Here is a 22353-nt window from a genome sequence, read left to right on the forward strand (position 1 = left end):
TAAATATATAATATTCGTGACTCCTGTGTAATATACTGTACTTCGCGGACATGGATATTTGATTTGATTAAAATTCGACCGAACAACAACTACGACTCGTCATGATGAAAATTAAAATAATAGAGATTAATGCGGAAAAAAACATTTTACATAAACACAATAATAATAACCGCTATTTTTTGTACAATTCAAAGAATCGTCCAGTGCAGGCTGAAATTGTACGTTATTTAAAGTGCAACAAAGTCCTATAAATCCCGGTGTACACTGTGTAAACAATAATTTATGCACAGAGTGCAACGCATGCTCGTCCTTATTTTTTCTTCGAATAATACATTTGAATTAAGCCAATACTTAAGGTCTCAGGAGTACGACGAACAGGCAACAAATGTCTCCTCGGGTCTCAAGCGGGTGTGACGTTTTCATAGCAACTATACCTATATATTTTCAATAACTAATATTTATTGTACCATTTAACATTTAAGTGCAATTTTTTCATTCTACAGGTTTGGAAATATGATTGTTTTAAGATTTATTTTAATTAATATCAATCTATTTATAATTTATTGTTTATATAAATTGTCCGTGTAAATAACAATTAATAAGAGCTTAACCAAACAGTTTATTTACGTTTTTTATTACTAAGGAATTTTTTTTATTCAAAGTACGTTTAAATAGTAAATTAAATACACATAAATTGTAAAATAATTAGAAAATTTGTTCCCATTATAGTCAAAGTATAGGCGTGTCACGTGGGCCCGTGCACATGATTTCTTCGCGGAGGGGACTGTGAAAAAAAGTATAAATTTATATTAATTTTTAAGTATAACTATATGAAAAGTGTTTGTTAATTAAAGTTTCTCGATCGTACATAATTATACTTCTGGAGTCTTGCAATAGTGAACTTCCTTTTAATTCGATAAAACCAATAGCTGTTAATGACTTAGATGCGAAAAAAGGCAATTAGGAAAGGGAGTTGAACCCTTTACCCCTCTTGCGCGCGGACCTGGCGTCACGTGACATTGGCATAGCTAAGTTATTATGTTTGTTTCTAGTATAGTTGATAGGATTTGTCGCAAACTTCAGAAATATTGTTGCAAAATAATGACGCCATTCGATCGAAAGTCACAAATGTAAAATTATCAACGTTTTCATAAAAAAAAATGTCGTATCATCAAAGGAGACGGCACGTCTTATAAACGATACAAAATTATTTCAAAATAACGTGATCCAAGGCGTCCCTTCGAGTACGCTTAAAAATTTCAAAAATAAGAAATGCGTTTGCAAGCAACAAATGACGAATTATTAAAGTATATATATAGGTAAATACCTAAATCGGCTAAATCATATAAAAGAGGGTCGTTGCGGCAAATGCCTGTCAGCCGTCCGCTTCATGTGGGCAAAGGCATAATTGAAATGCGTTATTCGACGAAAAAATAGGGGTGAGCGTTGTCGGTGAATCATCGTCTTCGTGTATGTACATAACGGTATATATAATATGCGGTGTATAATATAGACAACGATTGCTGCAGTCGAATAATATATTATCATAGTCCGCGTCGTTCGTTCGGTGCGCGCGCGCGCGTGAGTGTGTACGTGGTGTTATTGTCGTTTCGATTTTTATTTTCCCCCGATATATTGTTTTTTGGCCGCACGTACTCGTAAAAACCAACGGTTTCGCTCGAATGACTTTGGGGGGGAGGGGAGATCCGCACGACCTACCCCGACCAACTCTTCTCGGCCGCGTCGCGCAATCACACGATATTATAATATCGGCTGTATCAACTCGACATATAAAAATGAATTGCAATTATCGTTAATTGTTGATTATGTCTTTTCAGTATTTTAGGTCCCCCCCGCGCTATTTTCAAATCCTGACTACACGACATTATCATACTCGTCGCGAGTGACGGAATTTCTAAAATTTATAGGCACCTACCACCTACGCGCGGCGACGGGGCGGACACCGATTATATAATTTATATAACGAATGTATACACACGACGTACTTACTCGTGTATTCTGCAGTGTATATACTCGGAAGTCGGGGCCTACGCCGAAACTCGCCTCGCGCGTAAAAGCATTACTATTATATTATATACGTACACGTAGACGATGTGCGACAGGGTGTCCCACGAGGGTTCAGTAATATTTAAAAAGGTATATATATATATAGCAGCGGCAGCGCGGTGCGTATGGGATGGGCACGCGCACGCCGCCGTGCGGATCGACGGGGTTCGCGTCTTCGTTCTATTTTATATGTATATGCGCTGCTGCTGCTGCTGCCACTCCTAAAACATAATAAATATATTCGCGCGCGTATTATGGACGGCATAATGCGTACACGTGTACACGTTACCCATTTAATACCGTACGCGGCAGACCTGCCCGCCGTACGCGCGTAATCCGCATTACACCGCCGCCGTACGCCGAGGCACCGCCGCGCGACGACGTATATAAGCGCTTCCTCTTTAAGAGACTCGAGACGACGACGCTCGTTGTTTGGATCAAAATTTGTTTTATTTTTCCGTTCCGTTTTAATTGGAATTATTATCTAATAAGCTGCAACGTATACCGCTGCTGCGGGTACATTCGGCGTGTTTACGGCCTCGATATAGGACTACGTGTGGGTGTATACATACATATATATACTATCCTCGTGTTTATCTAAACATTTTTTTAATAAGCCGAACGTGATGTAATATCGAAGAACATGCCGACTGTAAATATGTACATAGGTACCTATAATTATTGTTATTATTATTATGTCGAACATATCAAAACGCGTTGACGAACAATCACCGCCATATCGAAATCGATAAGTACGCATTTCTTCGCTGTGTATTTTCTGTATAGTCTTGAGCGTATATATTATTGTCTACGGGCAAAATCGAATAACAACTATCTTTCCAAAGTTCCTATCCACGTCTAACACAGTATCGAATCGATTTCAAATCGAAAAAATAGGGTCGACAGAATGCTGCACGAAACTTTTGTGGCTTTATCGTTGCCCGAATGTGTTTGCCCCGTTCGGTATCCATTAAGTTTAAACATAAGAATACGCGCGATAAATAATTGATTGAATGTTTCATATTATATTATAATATGGATTGTGCAGACATTTTCAGAATTTAAAACTTAAAAACTACACACGCTGAAAAAAATAACATTTAATTATCTTTCGTCCTGCAATATAAGTTTATCGTATTCCTTATCACCTAAGGCGTTCCCCAGACAATTTTCCATTGTACACAATATAATGTAATATTATGTACTTTTTAAATATTATGATTTTTTTTTTTTTTAATGAATGTATAATAAGCTAATATAAAACAGCTAAAATAATTTAAAATTCACTTGGCTCTTTTTTTTTACTTATACTTACTTTTACTATTACACTTTAATACGCTGATAAATAGGAACTCTATCAGTTCTCAAGGTCTATTATATCTTCCATAATTTTAACTTTTTTATACTAAAAAAAATATCCATTAATTGAATATTGATTTGAACACTATTAGTGTGACACAAATCGTAATAATATATTGTTATTACAACCATTGACCTGAAATACTAAACAGTGAAAACTGAGTAGAAAAGAAAGTCTGAGGGAAGTGGCGACTGCCCCTACTTTCGGGTGCCCTAGTTCGATATACTCGTCGTATCTGGTACTTCGTTTTAGGGAAGCTCTTTCATGAATAATATAATTATTATAAGCTTCGTGATATTTTCGCCGTGTCCAGTTTTGATGGAAAACACATAATATAACCACCAACGACCATTTAGTTTCAATATTTATACCTGTGCAGTGTAAGTCTAACCGCTTAACGCGCATCATTTTTTTTAGTACATTTATGTTGTTCAATATAGGTATATAGCGTAAAGATGCATATTTTAATACCATTGAAAACTTAAAAATTAGGATAGGTATAACAAGTAAAAAAGCGTTTTTTTTTTTAATTATACATCAATTTATAATTGGTATTTTTAATAATTTTTCTTCTTACAAAACGTATATCACATTCAAAAGTTGAGAGAACACCGATAATAATAATAATAATAATAATAATATATAATAATAATAATAATATTATTATAATTTATAATGTTTTAAATTATTAAACTTTAAAACCTATAACAGGAAGCAAAAAAAACTTATACACATATATACTTAAATACAATAAATCATGGCGCATTCGAAATACAACAATTATATTTTCGGACAAGTAAAAATACAAAAAAAAAAATCAAATAATAAAATAGTAATAATGTATGCAGGTACTACATAATATAATATATTAAAACACAAGAAGACTGGGCGCTTAAAAATCAATTATGTAAATTTTGTAAGTAAACATTAAAAATAGTTAATTGATATGGTACGGAAAAAACAAATCCGACATATTATTATAATTTAAATAATATATATATGACAGATCGACGTGGATAGTTTTTAAAATTCACGTTTCCGTTGCACGTAGTATATAATAAAATTCATACAACTGGGTATTAGGTTTAGGTATGAGTAATGTGTATAAATATATATCAAAGTTTTAATTTTTCATTAAATACTTACACGATATACTATAAAACAATTTGGTCAATTATAAATATTAAAAAAAAAAAAAGTAAAATTACAATAATATATTAAACATATAGGCCAATTATATAGGTTCATTATTATTTGATACAAAAATTGTTCAAGTATAACATAATATACATATATTATATTATATATCGTACGTATAATGTATGCAATAAGCCTAAGTATCACAACAACTTTATTTATTTATATATTGTTAATATTATCACGAAGTCGATGCCGGGTACAGAAAACGATTTTAAATATTTACGACGGGAATGTACAGCTAAACTATGATATTTTATTGTTATCTCTCTATCTATCTATCTATCTATCTGTCCATCTACACACAAATTAACAAGATGGAAAGAGAAACCGAGAATGAGAGATAGAGTGAGGGGGTGAGAGATATATTGAGTAAAAATAAAATAGACAGAACTGCTTCTAGAACACGCAGACAGAGGGAGGGAGAGGGAGAGAGAGAGATCAGTGCAAAATATCTACAATTACTATAATACATTTACAAGGTCTTAATATATGGAGACTCCCTCTGTCATTGAGTCTGGCACGTTATATAAAATATGAAATATAATAGTATATTATATTAGTACTCAAATCTATTCCCAAATATCGTGCAACGTGATTTCCCTTTAACATACTTTTGATTGACATAATATTACACCAGCATAAATATATATATTACGACTAGCAAACGTTAGATCAGTTAAAAAAAAAACAATTCATTAACACGATAAACCATTCGTGAGGACTGAATATAATAATAATTAAAAGTTAAAACGAAGATAATATACATAATAAAATAATATAGTTAAATATAAATACAAATTTTAATTGACCAAACGATTATATAAAATATTGGTAGTAAAAGTCTCAAATTATTTGCGAAAAATCATACATTTGTGAATATATTTATACATTACTACGTCATGCGTTTGCGCGTAACTTTTAGCTCAATATTTAACTTTTAACTTTTTATAGAATGAGAAAAATGAATCCTTTTAATCACTGGCGCGTTATCACTTTATTCCACCAGTGCATATGGAAAAAAAAAACATCATCATAAATTATAATGCAGATAATGTAACTATTTAGCTTTAGCCAATCGGTCTCCAAGCTCTATCTCGTTTAATGTACGAATTGTGTACCACTTAGACGAAAAAAATTAAAAAAAATCAACGTTTAACATTAAAGGAACAATATATGGTTTTAATTTTTTAATAATCAATAAATTAATAAATTTTGTTCGGCAAATTAAGTGGACACATATTATGTTCGACGAAATACGATGCAACGCCGCGCGTCACCTCGCCGGAATGTAATGTAAAACATATATTAATATAGTAATATATACGGTCGAATGACAAAAATTTTAGTCTAATAGTAATTGACCGTAAATACGCGCACCGACATGGTAACGGAACATGAACAATATTTAATTATCACACGTTCAAGAAACAAAAACAAAAAAATTACATTTTTTAAACGAGAAACAAAATAATATTGGAAGCGTCTGCAAACTTGCACGACGAGAGATGGTGGCCGTAATGGTGGTTGAGGAAGGTGACGAATATTATTACAATTATTAATCGTGTATGTAAGTGTACAATTATTTTAATAACATTAAATTATAATAGGTATGTTATTTTTTTTTGATATTTCTTTTTTTTCAGCTTTACAATCATGGATATATTATCAACACACCGATAATAACTATAAAATGAAATGTAAAAGATTGATTTTTTTATATTCAGTATTTTTAAAAGCCTTTTATATATGAGGTACATCGTACAGCTATATAATATTTTTAATATTGTTTATGGAACAGTAATAATAATTATAATAATGTTATTTAAACAGCTATAAAAAAAAAAAATCCTACACACACTCACATATACACAAAATAGATAGATTTTATTATTATACAAAACAAAACATGGTTACAAACGATTTTCTTCGAAAACGTATTACACAACCCAGTCTACTCAGTAGCTCTCATTACTTATATTTGTTTTGTTTTCGCTTTTTTTTTAAGGACCTTATAATATTCGACAGCTCTCAAGTAAGCACCCAGTACAAATTGCAAAAATTAAATGGGGAGGGGTGGGGTTTGGGAATGGTTTCCATTATCGATATTTTTTTCTTGCAGTATAGGTGACATAAAGATAGGTATAACATAATAATGATAGTATCATATTGTGCACATACGTATTATTATTATAATGAAACGTGTGATCACAGACTGCGTCTCGAGAGGGAGACGAATCGCACACAATCCGATAATAATAATTCAACGTCCTATCAGTATACTTCTTAAGGATTTGTGAGATCACTGCAATCAATGGGTGGTCATGGGTGGGATTTATTTGGGAGAGGGATGGGTATCGTATAAAATGCAATATACTGAGTGCTTCGTGTATAAATTACGATGTTATTTTTTTGTTTGTAAATAAAATCTTACCAACACACATACTTATATATGTATTGTTAATATAATATATATTATTATATCAAATAAATATGTATATATAGGTACTTACCTAATAAATAATATAAATCTAAATGTATAAGCTTCTTAATAATTTTTTCGTTTCATTCTTAATTACTAAAAATACACATCAAATAAGCATTTTTCCTTTTGAATCGGTGTGAATACGTTTTCTCTAAAATTAACTGGAAATAAAAGCGGGATACGACTGATAAGGTGAATGTACGAATTGTACTGGAGATCCGTATGAGGGCGGCACGAACGTGATCACGTTCGACGGTTTAACCGGGGACGTGTAGTTGGAATACATGCCGTCAGCCTGATGTATTTGCTGCTGCTGTTGCTGTTGTTGTTGTTGTTGTTGTTGCTGCTGTTGCTGTTGCTGTTGTTGTTGTTGTTGCTGCTGTTGCTGCTGCTGCTGTTGCTGTTGCTGTTGTTGCTGATGTTGTTGCTGCTGTTGCTGGAGATGCTGCTGTTGCTGTTGATGCTGGAGATGGAGATGGCTGTTGCGGTTGTGGCTGTTATTGAACGGCGGCGAAGATGAGGACAACGATCCTGGCGACGTGGACACCGAAGACGAAGACGACGATGACGATGAAGGTCGACCCGGCTGTGTGGCGGCCATTTCGTGCGGTTGTTGTATCGGGCCCTCGTACAGTACGCAAATGCTTCCGTCCTCCTCACCAATGCGGTAGGATACTTCAGACGGGTCGACCCACAATGTAAGTTCGTCGGGCAAGTACGCGCGGATCAGGTGGCACGACAGGCCGCATGCGTCAGCTGCGCGGGCGATGATCGGGTCCATCTTGTCCTTGTTAATCCTTATGCACCGGTACGCGGATCCACGGTTCGGAGACTCCGGGAACCAGAAGTCTTTGTACTGGCGGTTCATGACGGTCAACAGCGAAAGCTGCAGCATCTCAATTTCGGGTTCCAGAAAGAACTTGTCACCCTTACTGCGTACCAACTTGGATCGGTGTCCTGCGCGCAGCATTGATATGATAAACTTGACGGCAGATTCCAGTTCCACCCTCATCGTGCGGCTGCGATGATACTGCCAATTCTATTGCTATATATACGACAATGTAAGTGATTTTTATAAAACGCGATCGCACAACCTGCAACACACAAAAACCATAATATTATTAACTTTACGGGGCGATACGCTTCGATAAATTATGAAGAAATTAGATTAACTATTTTTTTATTTGACTTCAAACATATCGAACAATACAAAAATGTTCAAGAAAATATGACGGACGACAAAAGATTGTACAGTAAATATACGATTTAAGTTTGATTATGCTTTTAACCTATCCAAACTGGAAATCGAACACTTAAGAATGGTTAACTGAATTTTGCTCCAAGCACTCAGAATGATATTTTTGAAGTGCAATGAATTATCATTTCGTGTACAAAAATGTAATTAGGTATATAAAAATCGGTCCTATCATCTTAAGAACGCATATACGTATTAAAGTTTTTATTTATTTTATAAAAATTCAAAAATTGAATATCATAATATAAAATAGGAAATAAGAAAATAAGAAAATATGTACATACACACTGCTTACTGATAATTTAACAAGTACGACACAAAATTATAATTTATAAATAAATACAAAGTAATTTCCCAAGAATCTTCAACTAAATTGTTGTGTTAATTTTGTATTTATTCAAATTCTGATTTATTAAATTTTCAAATTTAGGTATATTTAACGATATTAAAAAAATAATTATTCTTTATAATATTTATACAATGGAGATATAAACTTCTTCAAATTTTTTTTATTTTAAATTTTTAAGCAGATATTTTATTTTTCATACAAATACATATCTAAATATTTCAATTTAAGTCAAACCCCCCTTCGAAGTTTTTATTTAACAAACACGTAACAGCAAAATTTCGTTAGAATTTAAAAATACTGATGACCTGTATAGCATACGTGTTTAAGATTAGTCAATTTATTACATTTATAATAGATACCTAATAATATAATATGATAATTCATAAAATATACCTATAATGCGACAATCGGGACAATTCACCTCCAATATATTAACAACGGAAAGTTTAAAAGACTGATAACCTTATTAGCTGGGTACATATAAATACAGCTAGTGTGTCAATCAATCATACAAACTTGTAAGATTTTTGTGAACCGATTGCCTAGTTGTAACATTGTCATTCACCTCTAAATAAAATATTTTCCCTTCAGTTAGTAGTTTAGTTTTTAGGCAGAGTGCTTTTTTTAACAGCACTCTATTTTAAAATTATGTTATAATTTGAATTTTGTATAATCTAACCTATATAATTCTCATAATAAATCATTATTTTTATGTCTAAACTTATTTCGTTAACTTTTATAATACATCCGTCTTCTGAACGTGACGAGACATGGTACATCGTAAAATAATCATAACGCATAAAGAGAGATTACTGCGTTTGTTATACTCTTTCAAAATTAAAATATAAAAAACTACCTTTAATAGAACTTAGACATTATTAGGTATTAGATTCCTTTAAGTTTGATAATATAGGTTAATTCACTTTAATATTAAAACTAAGTAGGTATTAACGAAACTAAATACACTGCCGTTGTACACTATAAGACAGACAACAAATGCGGGTGTAGCGTCCTCTTAAACTATATTATGTACATAAACCTTATTTACTAAGGATAATAGTCCACGATAATAGGTTTAGAAGATAATATGACTATATGAGGTTTAAGAGCTATAATAATTTGAAAAATATAATAATTAATATCAAATATATATTAAAATGTTGACGAAGTCCATTTTCCTCCATAATAAGATACTGTTTACCTCCACAAAAAAGGTTAGTTTTAATTTTTTTCAAAAGTTTTTTTACTCAAATTATGTCTATTTTCCTATAAATATTAAAATATTTATTCAACACCAGTATTGTAGTTGTGTACCTACCGAATTATAAAGGGTCAGTAAGACTATGATCACACTATATGCATTTTATCGGTTGCTAATTTCAGCATTAATATACATTGACGTATCAATAAAATCATCTGCTTGACAATTACAGAAAAAAAAGGTACTTATAATCATAATTATTTTTTTTTTCAAATTAGTTTGTATCAACACAAAACACCCTTTAAATAGTATAAGAAATTTACGTAAATATTTAAAAATACTTTTATAAATACATTATTAAAAGATAAAAAGGATTTAGCATGTTTGATATCATAATACATAAAACATATATTATATGCATTTTTGCGACTCACTGTAACGCCACTACAAATAGTATTAAATATAGGTAATATTAAATAATTAAAATTCAAACTTAATTATGTTATGGGCATAAGACGCAATTATAAAAATGACAAAACCACACGCATACGCTGTAGTTTGATACCAAAATGTCTCAAACTTCAATAATTAATACAACACGGTAGTTAGGTGACATAATAAACGTGGTGATTCATTATGTACCTATAATACACATACATACATACATACATACATATTACTACCCTTTATCTACAATCATCTTCAAATAAATAATTAAATATAATATTACATATAAGCACCACATATACAGTTTAGTTGTACAAGTAAACATACAAGAAAATAAGCTTTATTTATACTTTTACAGATAATTATTCAACCAATAATAATTGACCAAAGGTAGTTTATTAATTAGTATTTTATAATAGGAATAACATATATAATATTTGTTATGTTATTTATATTTGTTGTCACATTTATTACTAGGTACAAATATTAAAATCTTCATAGATTTATGAATTATGTAAATAACTAAAAGACCAGTAAAAAATTATTAAAATTTAGAAAATGTATGCAACACAATAGCCCTACGCTCCTACCTCTCTTCGAACAGTTTTGATTACATACCACTTCAAAAACGACATATATTATTAATCTCGCGATTCGATATAACTATACAATTAAACTATAGTACGTATCATCCACATTGATCCATATTTGGTGTTTTTTAATCTCCAATTGAAATTACAACTATTATTTTTTGGAATAATAAAAGTTATAATCATTCTATGGAATTTAATTAAATGCCAATAACAATTATCTACTCAAAATTAAGAATTAATTGTAATTATAGTACACATTTATGTTTTATCATGCATAGCTAAATTTTTTACAACATGCGAAAACGTTCAATTACTTATGGTAACTTAAAATGTATAGTTACTGCACTACTATAAAATAAAAACAAATTATGTAGACATGTAGTCAGAGATTGGTAAAAGGCGAAAGAAATGTAGCTACAACAGTTACAAATGTGTATTACTTTTACGCAAGTGTGACTGTTGTATAATAATATAATTATTGACATAAAAGAGTTCATTCATTTATTAAACTGATAGAATTAATACAATTAAACAAATTAAATATGACATAGGTACCTAATATATTTTTAAAAAACGGTTACACAGTTGATAAAAACTTGTAACTTTTGTAATTATAATTTAAACATAAAATTAAGAATTTAATTATACTTAAGATTAATTAACCATCAAAACACAACACATATAAATTTGTACCATCAAATATTACTATGTGATGGGATTCTATTTTCTATTTAGTCCAAAAAAATTGCAATATACTGTATTATAATTTAAAACAGCCAATTGAGAACGTGAATACGAGACTTTATATAACATCATTTTTCAGAATACGTATTAAGTAGAGGCAGGGATAATTACATTATCTACAAATTAAAATTATCAATATTAAGTTTTTTTGACTTTACAAATTGGCTTTGTATTCTCTTAAAATACTCTATAAAAAAAATAATATGATATGAAATTTTATATTTATGACTAAACTGATGAGTGATTACCTAATTGTATTTAATATAGTAAACCAAATTACTGTAATTATTGTAAACAAATACACAACAAAAAATAATTTTTTTATTTATCAAGAAATGTATTATAGTAATTAACAAATTTAAAAATAAAAAAATTTTTAAAATTTTATTTTTTATTTTTGTAAATATTGAATAACAACGAACTGGTGAAATAATCAGAGGGATAATAAAAAATGCACGAACGCGTCTTATTTTATTTCCACTTCTACACATTTTTATTTCAAAGAAAAAAGTCATAAGTATTCACAAATATGCGATAATATAATATAATAGAAGATATACCATTTATACCACTAAATAGGTTCTAAGTATTCATAAGATAATTAGAAAAAAAAATAAGATATTTCTTAAGATAATCATTTTTATACGGAAAAAATAATACCCATATTACCACATACGCTTTTGATAAATTTAAATTAAAAAAATCATTGAAATACTAAAATATTAGTAAAATTTATAACTAATACTATGTACAATAAATGTAAGAAAAAACATAGTGTATGACAGGTACACTGTTAACAATTTATGAAATATATTATAAAAAATAGTTAGCAATACTTGAAAGTTTGAAACCGTTCTATAAAATGAATAGACTTTTTTAACCATTTAAATGCTTACATGTATTTATATCACATTATTTTTTATTATCAGAACAACAATAATATGTAGACTAGTATTTTTCGATACCAAATAACGTATAAGAAAAATACAAATAAACAATTTGGACTCTAATGAAAATTAAAATTTAAGTTGATGTAGGTAATTTATTACTTATTATAATTTAATACATTTTAATGTCAAAAGCCAATTAACTTAAAAACTATGAAGTTATATACAAAAAAATTTTAATGTTTCACCGAAATAATTATAAAATTAATAAACTAAGAAATTAGCTTCTGTAGTATAGTGATTTTAAGTGTATCTCTTTAATGAATAGGTCACTTTAATGGATGAATTAAATTAAAATTCAGTCATAAATCATTATATACGAAAAACTTATTTAAGCGAAGGACAATGATAATTAGCACTCGTGTAATTTCAATAATTTTAAATTTATGAACATTATATTAAATGTTTATACCTTAAGAGAATGTTACACTCACATGATGTATCGCCTCTATTTTATATAAACGCCCAAGACACAACATAGACAATTTTACGTTTTGAATAATCCATTAATTTCGTTATTTTTAATATTAGTGTAAATTGATCTACTATCAATTTTTAAGGTAAAATTGGATAAAACTATTAAGGAGCACAACGTAGGATTTTTGATATTTTAATTTTAAAATAAATTATGAGTATTTTAAAATTGTACATTTTAGGTATTATTTAAAACGCCTTTAACTTGCTTAAAAATTAAATTTCCAAAATATCATCTGTAGGCCCCTAGATAATATCCTTACATTTAAATTTTATAATAAATCATTCACTATAATTTTAAAATTTCAGATTAAACTGATTTATTCTAAACATAAACTATATTAGGTTATGAGCTCGGTTATGAGTTAGTAAGATGGAAAAATCAGATGTGTGAAATGTCTCTACCTCTTATTACCAATATCTAAAGATGTAATAAATTAACATAAAATAGCAATTAGAAAATTGCAAGTACCTTTTAAAAGGTAATTGTTAATTTTAATATTTTTAAAATGATTTTGTGTATATACTATTTTAATGTAAGAACTTTCAAAGTTTCAAAGACTAATACTTTTTGAATTATAGCAAAATAACTAAAATTGTTAATTCTTTATTCATATTTAAAGATCTAATTTCGTCCAAATTTGAACTTCAAATTTTCATAGAGTATTGTTGTGAATAAAATATTTCAAATTGGACACCTTTTTTGGGAGAATTCATCAATGAATCAACCAAATGTTGGTTAAATCAAAATTTGGAAGTCGCACTTAAAATAGTATATAATAGTAATAATATTACTCCAAAATTTAAAACTCATATTGCGCTTATGCAACTTAGGCATCTACATATCTATGAAAATAAGTTTAATTTAACTATTTTTTAGTTTTAAAACATCATTTTTTTTTTTAAATATTGTATATTTAGGGAAGTATCAACTTTTTAAGATTATATTTTGTTGTGACAAGTATATGCAATTTATTCCTTATGTAAGTAATGCAGTATAATAAGGTGCCTAGATAATCATTACAGAATTATTCATTATACCTATAAGCTATAAGTACTATTTTTAAAAGAAAAATTGAAATTAATGATAGTAATCAGTAACAAAATATATACAATGTTGTAAAGAATAAAGCTTAAAAAATAAAATAGTAAATAGGCAGATACCTAATTAATATTTACATACATTTCTGATTACTTTTTCTTTTCTTAATCAAAAATAACTTATATTCTTCCAATATATTTATACTAAATTGTTATTTACTAAATTACAAACTAGACTGTTTAATTCCAATCGTTAGCAATTACACTATCCTAAAGTAATTAAATATTTTAAAAATATATATAATCTACACATACAATTATTTGTATTAGGACCACTATAAAACTGACACAAACATTAAAATATTTAAAAAAAACACGATTTATATAGAAGATAAAAAAATGAAAATTGTATACCAATTATATTAATATCAATAAGCTAAAAGCTTTATAATACAAAAGTTGACAATTATAAAACTTCACTTTTATAAAATTAGAATAAAAAAATTAAATAAATATATGTATAAATTAAAAAAAATGTATATGTTTAATTATTTACTTAATCTTTGATTTTAAAATTGGATAATAATTCCATCTTACTACATTTACTATTTTATAACTGTGTACCTAATCAAGATTAGGAGATCGTTTAATTTATTATTTATTGAACTTAACATTAAATTATAACAAAATAAAATATAATTATTAAAAGAAATTGACATCTCAAACCTAAAATTGGTTTAATGCAAAAATGTATCTTGTATTTACAAGATTTGAAATGGTTGATATAATGTGAGCATACAGAATACATATTCAAAACTATATGAAAAGTTAGAAATTGCAATATATGGTAGGTAAAAATAAGCCTGAGTATAAACTAAAACTGATAGTCATCAAAAATAAATAACAGAGATATATTATAATGGCATCTATTAAGCATATGGTTATAACTTATAAGTTATAACCTAACCATTTTATTTGAAGTAATATATAAGTTTTAAAATTTTAATTAGCTTTAAATATGACTTAACAAAATATATTTAAGACCTAAAATATATAAACAAAATACTAAAATATAGGTTGTTAACCTTTTTTTATATCTTTTTAGGACTAAAATAATATATTTTTTTAAGTTACTAAATAAGTAATAAAATTAAAAAAATTAAATATATAAATCCTAGCCTTTTAGATTTTCCATAATATGATATATAATGGTTAATAGATAATTCTACATTTATAAAAATAGTGTACCTAACATTTATACCAGATGTAAGTCTATTTAAGCAGCTAGTCACCTACAGTATTCCTTTAAAGCCTTTAATTGTATTTTGTTTTATTTGATTTTAGTTATGATTCAAAGTCACTAACTAATAGCACAGAATAGACATAATATTCCATTATTGTTAAACATTATATTAAAACACAACACCATATCTATATACAATAATGAAGTCATTTAACAAGTATAATATTTTACAGTAAATATGAATTATGGCTTATAGGATGTAATATAAAATTGATCTAATAAATAATTTAAATATTGAATAACACAAAAAATATTTTTTGTTGTTCATTATATTAATTTATTAAATTTATGAATCTCAAACCTGTATAAAGTTAAACAAAAATAATTATTGGTACATTGCTTCAAGTTAAAATGTAAATTTTTAAATATTCTTAAATAATTTAACATTATTAATTTGAAAATTGCCATTTAAAAAAAAACTTTATTCAATTAGTTAGATGACTTTGTTAGGAAAACAATATAATAAATAAAAAAAAAAGTTAAGTACCTATATAATAAGGTTCTATGATTTAAATTAGCATTATTTGTAGAATATAAAAACATTATTTATTTTAGAAGCTTATGCCAACATTTAGAAATTAATTAGTTAATTGGTAGATCTTAATATTAGCAACAAGAATTCAAAAATATGTTTTTTTTTTATTAATTGCACATTATTTTTAATAAAATAAAATAGTTATAATCTAAAATTAAATTAACTCAACTGACTTATACAATATCTTGTATAACTTTTTCATTGATATCATTGTTATAAACAATGTAAGTACATATTTTATACTTGTTAAATATATTATATAAAATGTTGATCATATTATATTCAATAGTTATTATTTTATGAAAATGGTTTAAATACTCTTTAGTAAAATTTATTTTACAATTGCTTTTTTTTAATTACTTAAATGAAACTTTTTAAATTTTAATCTATAATATCTATATAGGTAGTTTTATATATAAATTTTAACTTAATAAAAATAAATGATAATGTTTTAAAAAACATTATAGGTTGATTTAGTTACTCTAGTTTAAATAGTCACTTATTGACTTATACTATTATCTTTATCATAAATTCATAAGCATTTAAAGTTAATCAATGTTATGTAACCTAACCTAACCATTTATAAAATTCTACAGTAGTCTTTAGGTACGAGTTATTTTATTTTATTTTTTAGTTATTAGGTATACAGAATATTTTTATTTTATCATTTATATAATTCAGGTGGATAATCTATGTATACTAGCAATGTAAAAGTAAAAGTTATGTCAGTAAATTTAGTAAATTAATGAATGTTTTTAGATAACCTAGATGGAATAAAATACATCAATACTGAACAATATTTAATAAACCCTAACTATTATCTATTGATTATCTGTATAAATATGCATGTTATTTACCTATGTATTAGAATGACATAACATAAATGTTAATAATAAATTAATTATTATAGTTTAATAGTTGATACTGATGTCATCGTTTTAGAATATATTAAACAAAACATGGTCTACTATAAAAGAAAGGTTATGAAATCAATATATAGTTTGAAAAATAACATATGTACCTACAACCTGCAATAATGATTAATGATAATCTACTTAGATTGCTTACTTAGTTATTTTCGAGATTACTAATAAAAATACGATACATTTATGTGAACTATTGAATTTTCTATATAGCATAGATATCTATAAATAATATAGTAGAAATAATAGCATGATATATTTTATATTTGTTTGTTGAAATTACATTACATCTTTATTTAGGTTAAAGATGAAATTACCTTGATGAAAAAGTACCTTATTTTATTTAAAGATTAACATGATTAATTATATTCTAAGGAACAGTTGAAGTAACATACAAACCTTTTTTAAGTAACTTACCCAACACTTGTACATTTTAAAATTTGATTCATTAATACAATTTATAAATAAACAGCTACAATACATTTTAATGACTTCTCTAAAAAAAATTAACTAAAAGAATTTAAAATTTGTATGTAATATATGTTTAAAAATTCATATATTTTTAACATATTAATTATTATACTAAATAAACATTGTACTTGCATCTGAATTCTTAAAATATTAATTATAAATCAATACGTAGCAAAAATAATTGAAATCATTAAACTACACTTGAGTTTTTTTTTTAAAGTAATTTATCAATAGCATTATTAGCATTAAAAACTCTGGTAGCCAATATAAAACTATATGGGAGATAAAATGTATTTTCTTTAATATTAATACTAAAACTAATTGTTAATAATTCTTCACATGTTTAAGACAATAGCATAAACTTATATTTGACGTCCATAATTAGATGCCAATGTATCGATGTAATACTCTCAAATATTGGCTTTAGTCAGACACTCAGACCTGAATAAATGGTCCGTCAAATTACTGAGAAAATTCAAAATTTAAATTATCTATATATTTTTGTTATTTAAAAAAACCGCAACACCAATTACACTTTAAGCATTTTGAAGAAATTCACGGAATGGAAGTGGACGATAATTGTTAATAAAATGGTTGAGAAAGTAAGGTAGTTTATTTCCTATCATAAACATTTTATAAAAAAACTTATATTCATTATGTAATATCATTACATTATAAATCATTGCATCAATCCATTGTCTAATTGTATTATTTTAAAAGATTTGAATTTTATTTACATTAAAATGTTAAGCATTTCCTCAAAGCTGTAGACGCAGACGCTAGGTTCATATATAGGTTTTAAGGATGCCTTACTCGTATGTATTGTTTCCGTCTTACTGACGTACAGTATAATGTATTTGCGTTCAGCTAAATCTTAAATATTAAAGTTAATTTATCTATTATCAAACTTAAAGGTAAGAGTATTATCTAAGGCATCGCATTATTTAATTTTAAAGTGAGTTATAATCTATGTAAAATATATAAAACTTCAAAATGCTCATAACTTGTTTTAAAATTATAATATTAATAAAACCCTATGAGATATCCTAGATAATATTCTTACTTTTAAATTTTATAATAGGTAAATGTACAGTAATAGTAAATTTAACAGCATAAAATGGATTCTGCTGAACACAAATTGGCTATGTTATACGTTGATTAGACGGAGACGGTATGCGGACATTTGGTCCCCGCGAAAAAATGTCGTACACGGACAATTGGTTCCCGTCATAATTTTATACTCGGACTACAGATATATATAATATATATATTATTGTATATATCTGTGACTCGGACAATTAGTCCCCGACGTAAAAGTAAAATGGTAAATACAAAGTATTTTTTTACTAATCAATAAACGTTCTTAAAGAAGTTTTTTCAATAATATAATACTTTTAAAATATAATAGGTAATAGTTATTTGTTTAAAAAAAAAATAAAAATGAACATAATAATAAATAATATCGTCGAAACCTGTAAGTGACAAAGAAAAAAACATTATTTCTATTTTCAATAGTTTTGATAATAACTTTTCAAAAGACGATCTTTTAAATTATTTGTATAGGCTTTCGAGATTTACATAAATTTTAATTAAATTTTGAATTTAACTTTTTACTTTTACGCCAGGGACTAATTGTCCAAGTATTAAATTATGACGGGGACCAATTGTCCACATACGACATTTTTTCACGGGGACCAATTGTCCTAGATCCGACGGAGACAACATTCAAGTGAAACGTTTCAAGGGACGCTTGAATACAATAGAGGACGCTTCACCCACATGTGTCGTCACCGTTAGGTTAGGTTACAAACGTATAAAACAGTTTCACGCGGACAAAGACTATACTCAGGCTACAACCCGAGTTGAGCAACCAAATGTTCATACTAGAAAGAGAAGATTTTGGACTGGGCAACATCGTTTTTATTTTTTCAATATAAGAACTACAAAAAGTTATTCAAGTTTGAAAAATACAAAAATAATAGAATAATAGATTTTGAAACGATAAGCATTTTTTTCGTATTAGTGATATCAAAAAATCAAAAATGATGTTGCACAGCCAATTTTTTCTTTTACAGTGTGAAAATTGGGTTATTAAATTGGACTATACCCCTAGTGGTTCTTACCCACGTGAAACAATTTTTACTGTTGTACGTTTGTAAGACGGAGATAACACATGCTGATGAAGCGTCCTCTTAGAGGTTTTTATAAATTAACAATGTGATCTTGTGGTAAAATTAGTACTTAATTTATAGAATACCAATACGATTCCAAAATACTGACTAAATAATGAAATTTTAAAAGTTTTATAACAATCCAAGTAAAGTATGTCGTGATTATTTTGGTGTCTACAGTTATTTAGTATGATTAAACGGACCACATATCTACGCGTCATTATGACAAAAAAAATGTATTATTTGTAAGACGATAACGCCATAAAGGTTAATAGACAGATTACTCTTTTTAATCTAAATCGTTCAACAAAATGATAATACGTAATGAAAACCCGATTCTGTTATAAATACTTATATATTATATAGAATGGTAAATTACCATTTAGACTAATAACTAATATTATATGGGTTAAAGTTTAGAATACAATGACAGCATTGTTCCAATTATTTGAACTGGTTTGAATGTTTGATGTCACTAATGACACACACCCGAGACATCAGCTCGTTCAACTGAAAGTTTATTAACAATAATAATAATAGTAATGATAACTCATAGATAATATTATTTTATAATCTATATTTGATAAACATAGTAATATAACATGCATCTTATAATAGTCAGGCAATAATAATAATAATAATAATAATAATAATAGGTATTATAGTAGGTAACGATATCGGGAAAACGAAAAATTAAATTTAAAAAAAATTCCCCATCACTTGGGCTTAAGAAACATACAAAGTATTCCAAGTGTTTAAGAGAACGTTTTATAATTCCGAAAAATTTGGCGATCCTTCCCGTCACTCTTTTCTCGCGCGCAGTTTGATGTAACACCAGGTATAGCGATAGTCAAGAATATAACAGGAAACCATGGCGATTTTTCTCCAAAATAACTATGATGATATATTAATAACCGATAAATAATAATATGCAATAAATACGCGAACACGATTTCCGATCGATCGATGGGAAAAAAGCTTTGAAGAGAGATTTCCTGTTTTCGGTCGATCAGAATAAATTAGCACACGCGCGGTCGACTTACCCTTGAAACCGGCTCTGACTACTGCTTCTACTGGCAAATACTAGACAATAGACGCGGTCGGCGGCAGTGGCGTACGTGATGCGAGAAAAACACCTATCGTATTTGTTGTAAATATTATACAGTATAGTAATATTATAGGCAGGTTACCCGCCGCGTATCGTAACATATTATATTATAGGTATAACGTACAACTATACCAACTAAATATAATACAATATCACTATATTACACTTATCGAATCGCTACATGTTACCTACACGGCTATACGACGACGATTAGTTAATATTATTTTAAATCAAAACTGCAGTTACGCGATTGCATGTAACTATAATAGATACGCAAGAATATGCCCGTGTAAACTGCCTTTATCCTAAAAAACAATCATAGTCGACGAATGTATGTTACTGATGGTCATAACCCAGAAATAAAATCGCTCAGCATAAAAAAATAACACAAAATATCGTCAAAACAATAATAATAATAATAATAATAGGTCTGTTTTAGCTCTATTATTTGATGGTTTTTTCTTTTTTTTTTTTACCACAAGTGCCTAAATAGGTAGGTACGCTATTATTATTATATTATACTTTCTCTCGTTCCTCGTGGCGGAATAACGCGGCGGCATCGTTGCCGGGAGGGAGCGAGCAGCGAGGCGACGCGGGCCGAGAGATCGAGTACGAGGGACTTTCGAAAATACGAAAAAAAATACGTTATAGGTAGGTTATGTACGAGAAAAGACTGGAAAATCGGCAGAGTCGGCACGGCGATGACACCGCAATAATAATATAATGGCAAGTATACGCACTACACAGTTAGGTTAGGTTAGTTAATCTAACCTAACCTAACTAACAAGGTATTATCAAATAATAATTATAATATAAACACGCGGGCAGCGGCTGTGCGTCGTACACAAGTAACGTATAATAATATTAATATTATAATGTGTAAATCGTACTTACCAGTTGCAGTCGTGGGTACGGCGAAGATCGGTCGGCACTCTGCGTGGCCGGTGGTCTTGTTGTCTGGCGACGTTGGATCCGCTGCGGCAAACAGAGGTCTTCTACCGGAAAGAGCGAAAAAGATTTCGGCGTGTTAAGTGTTTTGTTTATTTTGGGGGGGAGGTAGAAGGACTACGGCACTGCAACAGCAGAGTGTTGCGGCGTACGACCGGCGACGGAAAGAGACTCGGCACGGTTTTCGGTTATGTTCTCTCTAGCGTTCGCGCAACGGCGAAAGACAAAAGAGTGACGGCTGTGGTGCCGAAGAGGGAGACGACGACGACACGGACGACGGATAGCGAGTGACAGAGCGCGTCCCGAGCGACGGGGGTGACGGTCGGTCGACTAGTGTTTGTGGGTTGCGAAGGGGGTGGGGGGGAGCAAGTGGGGGAGAATGACAGGCGGTCTGACGGACTGACGGACGGACGGTGAGAGGACTGCCAACGGCAGACTGCGTGTTCGCTGTTGTGCGGTCGGCGTAAAACTGATTGCGAACGCGCGACGATGCAACCACTGCGGCGCGTACGTAGTCGGTGGGTCGCCCGCACGCACAAGCGCCCGACCGCCGCACGCACATGCACACGCTCACACCCGACAAACAACAAATGTGGAGGAGACTACGACGACGCGGCGTCGGTCGTACCTACATTATATGGCATTATATATTATATTATTATGTTATTATTATAGTTGGGTAGGTGGTGGCGGTGGTGGTGGTGGTGGTAACAGTAAGCCGTTTCGTCCATCGT

At 29.1% G+C, this 22353-nt stretch overlaps 1 protein-coding gene across 1 annotated transcript; it reads right to left on the bottom strand.

The window, feature by feature from the left end:
- Positions 1–4185: 4185 nt before the first annotated feature.
- On the bottom strand, positions 4186–22099 carry LOC132923743 (protein BTG2-like). The gene is made up of 2 exons (XM_060987698.1): positions 21566–22099; positions 4186–8203 (listed from the first exon to the last, which is right to left on the bottom strand). The coding sequence occupies exon 2, from the start codon at positions 8119–8121 to the stop codon at positions 7267–7269; it is 855 nt and encodes a 284-aa protein (XP_060843681.1). The 5' UTR covers positions 8122–8203; positions 21566–22099; the 3' UTR covers positions 4186–7266.
- Positions 22100–22353: the final 254 nt, after the last annotated feature.

This window comes from Rhopalosiphum padi, chromosome 3 (assembly GCF_020882245.1).
Source record: "Rhopalosiphum padi isolate XX-2018 chromosome 3, ASM2088224v1, whole genome shotgun sequence".
Classification (NCBI taxonomy): Eukaryota; Metazoa; Arthropoda; class Insecta; order Hemiptera; family Aphididae; genus Rhopalosiphum; species Rhopalosiphum padi.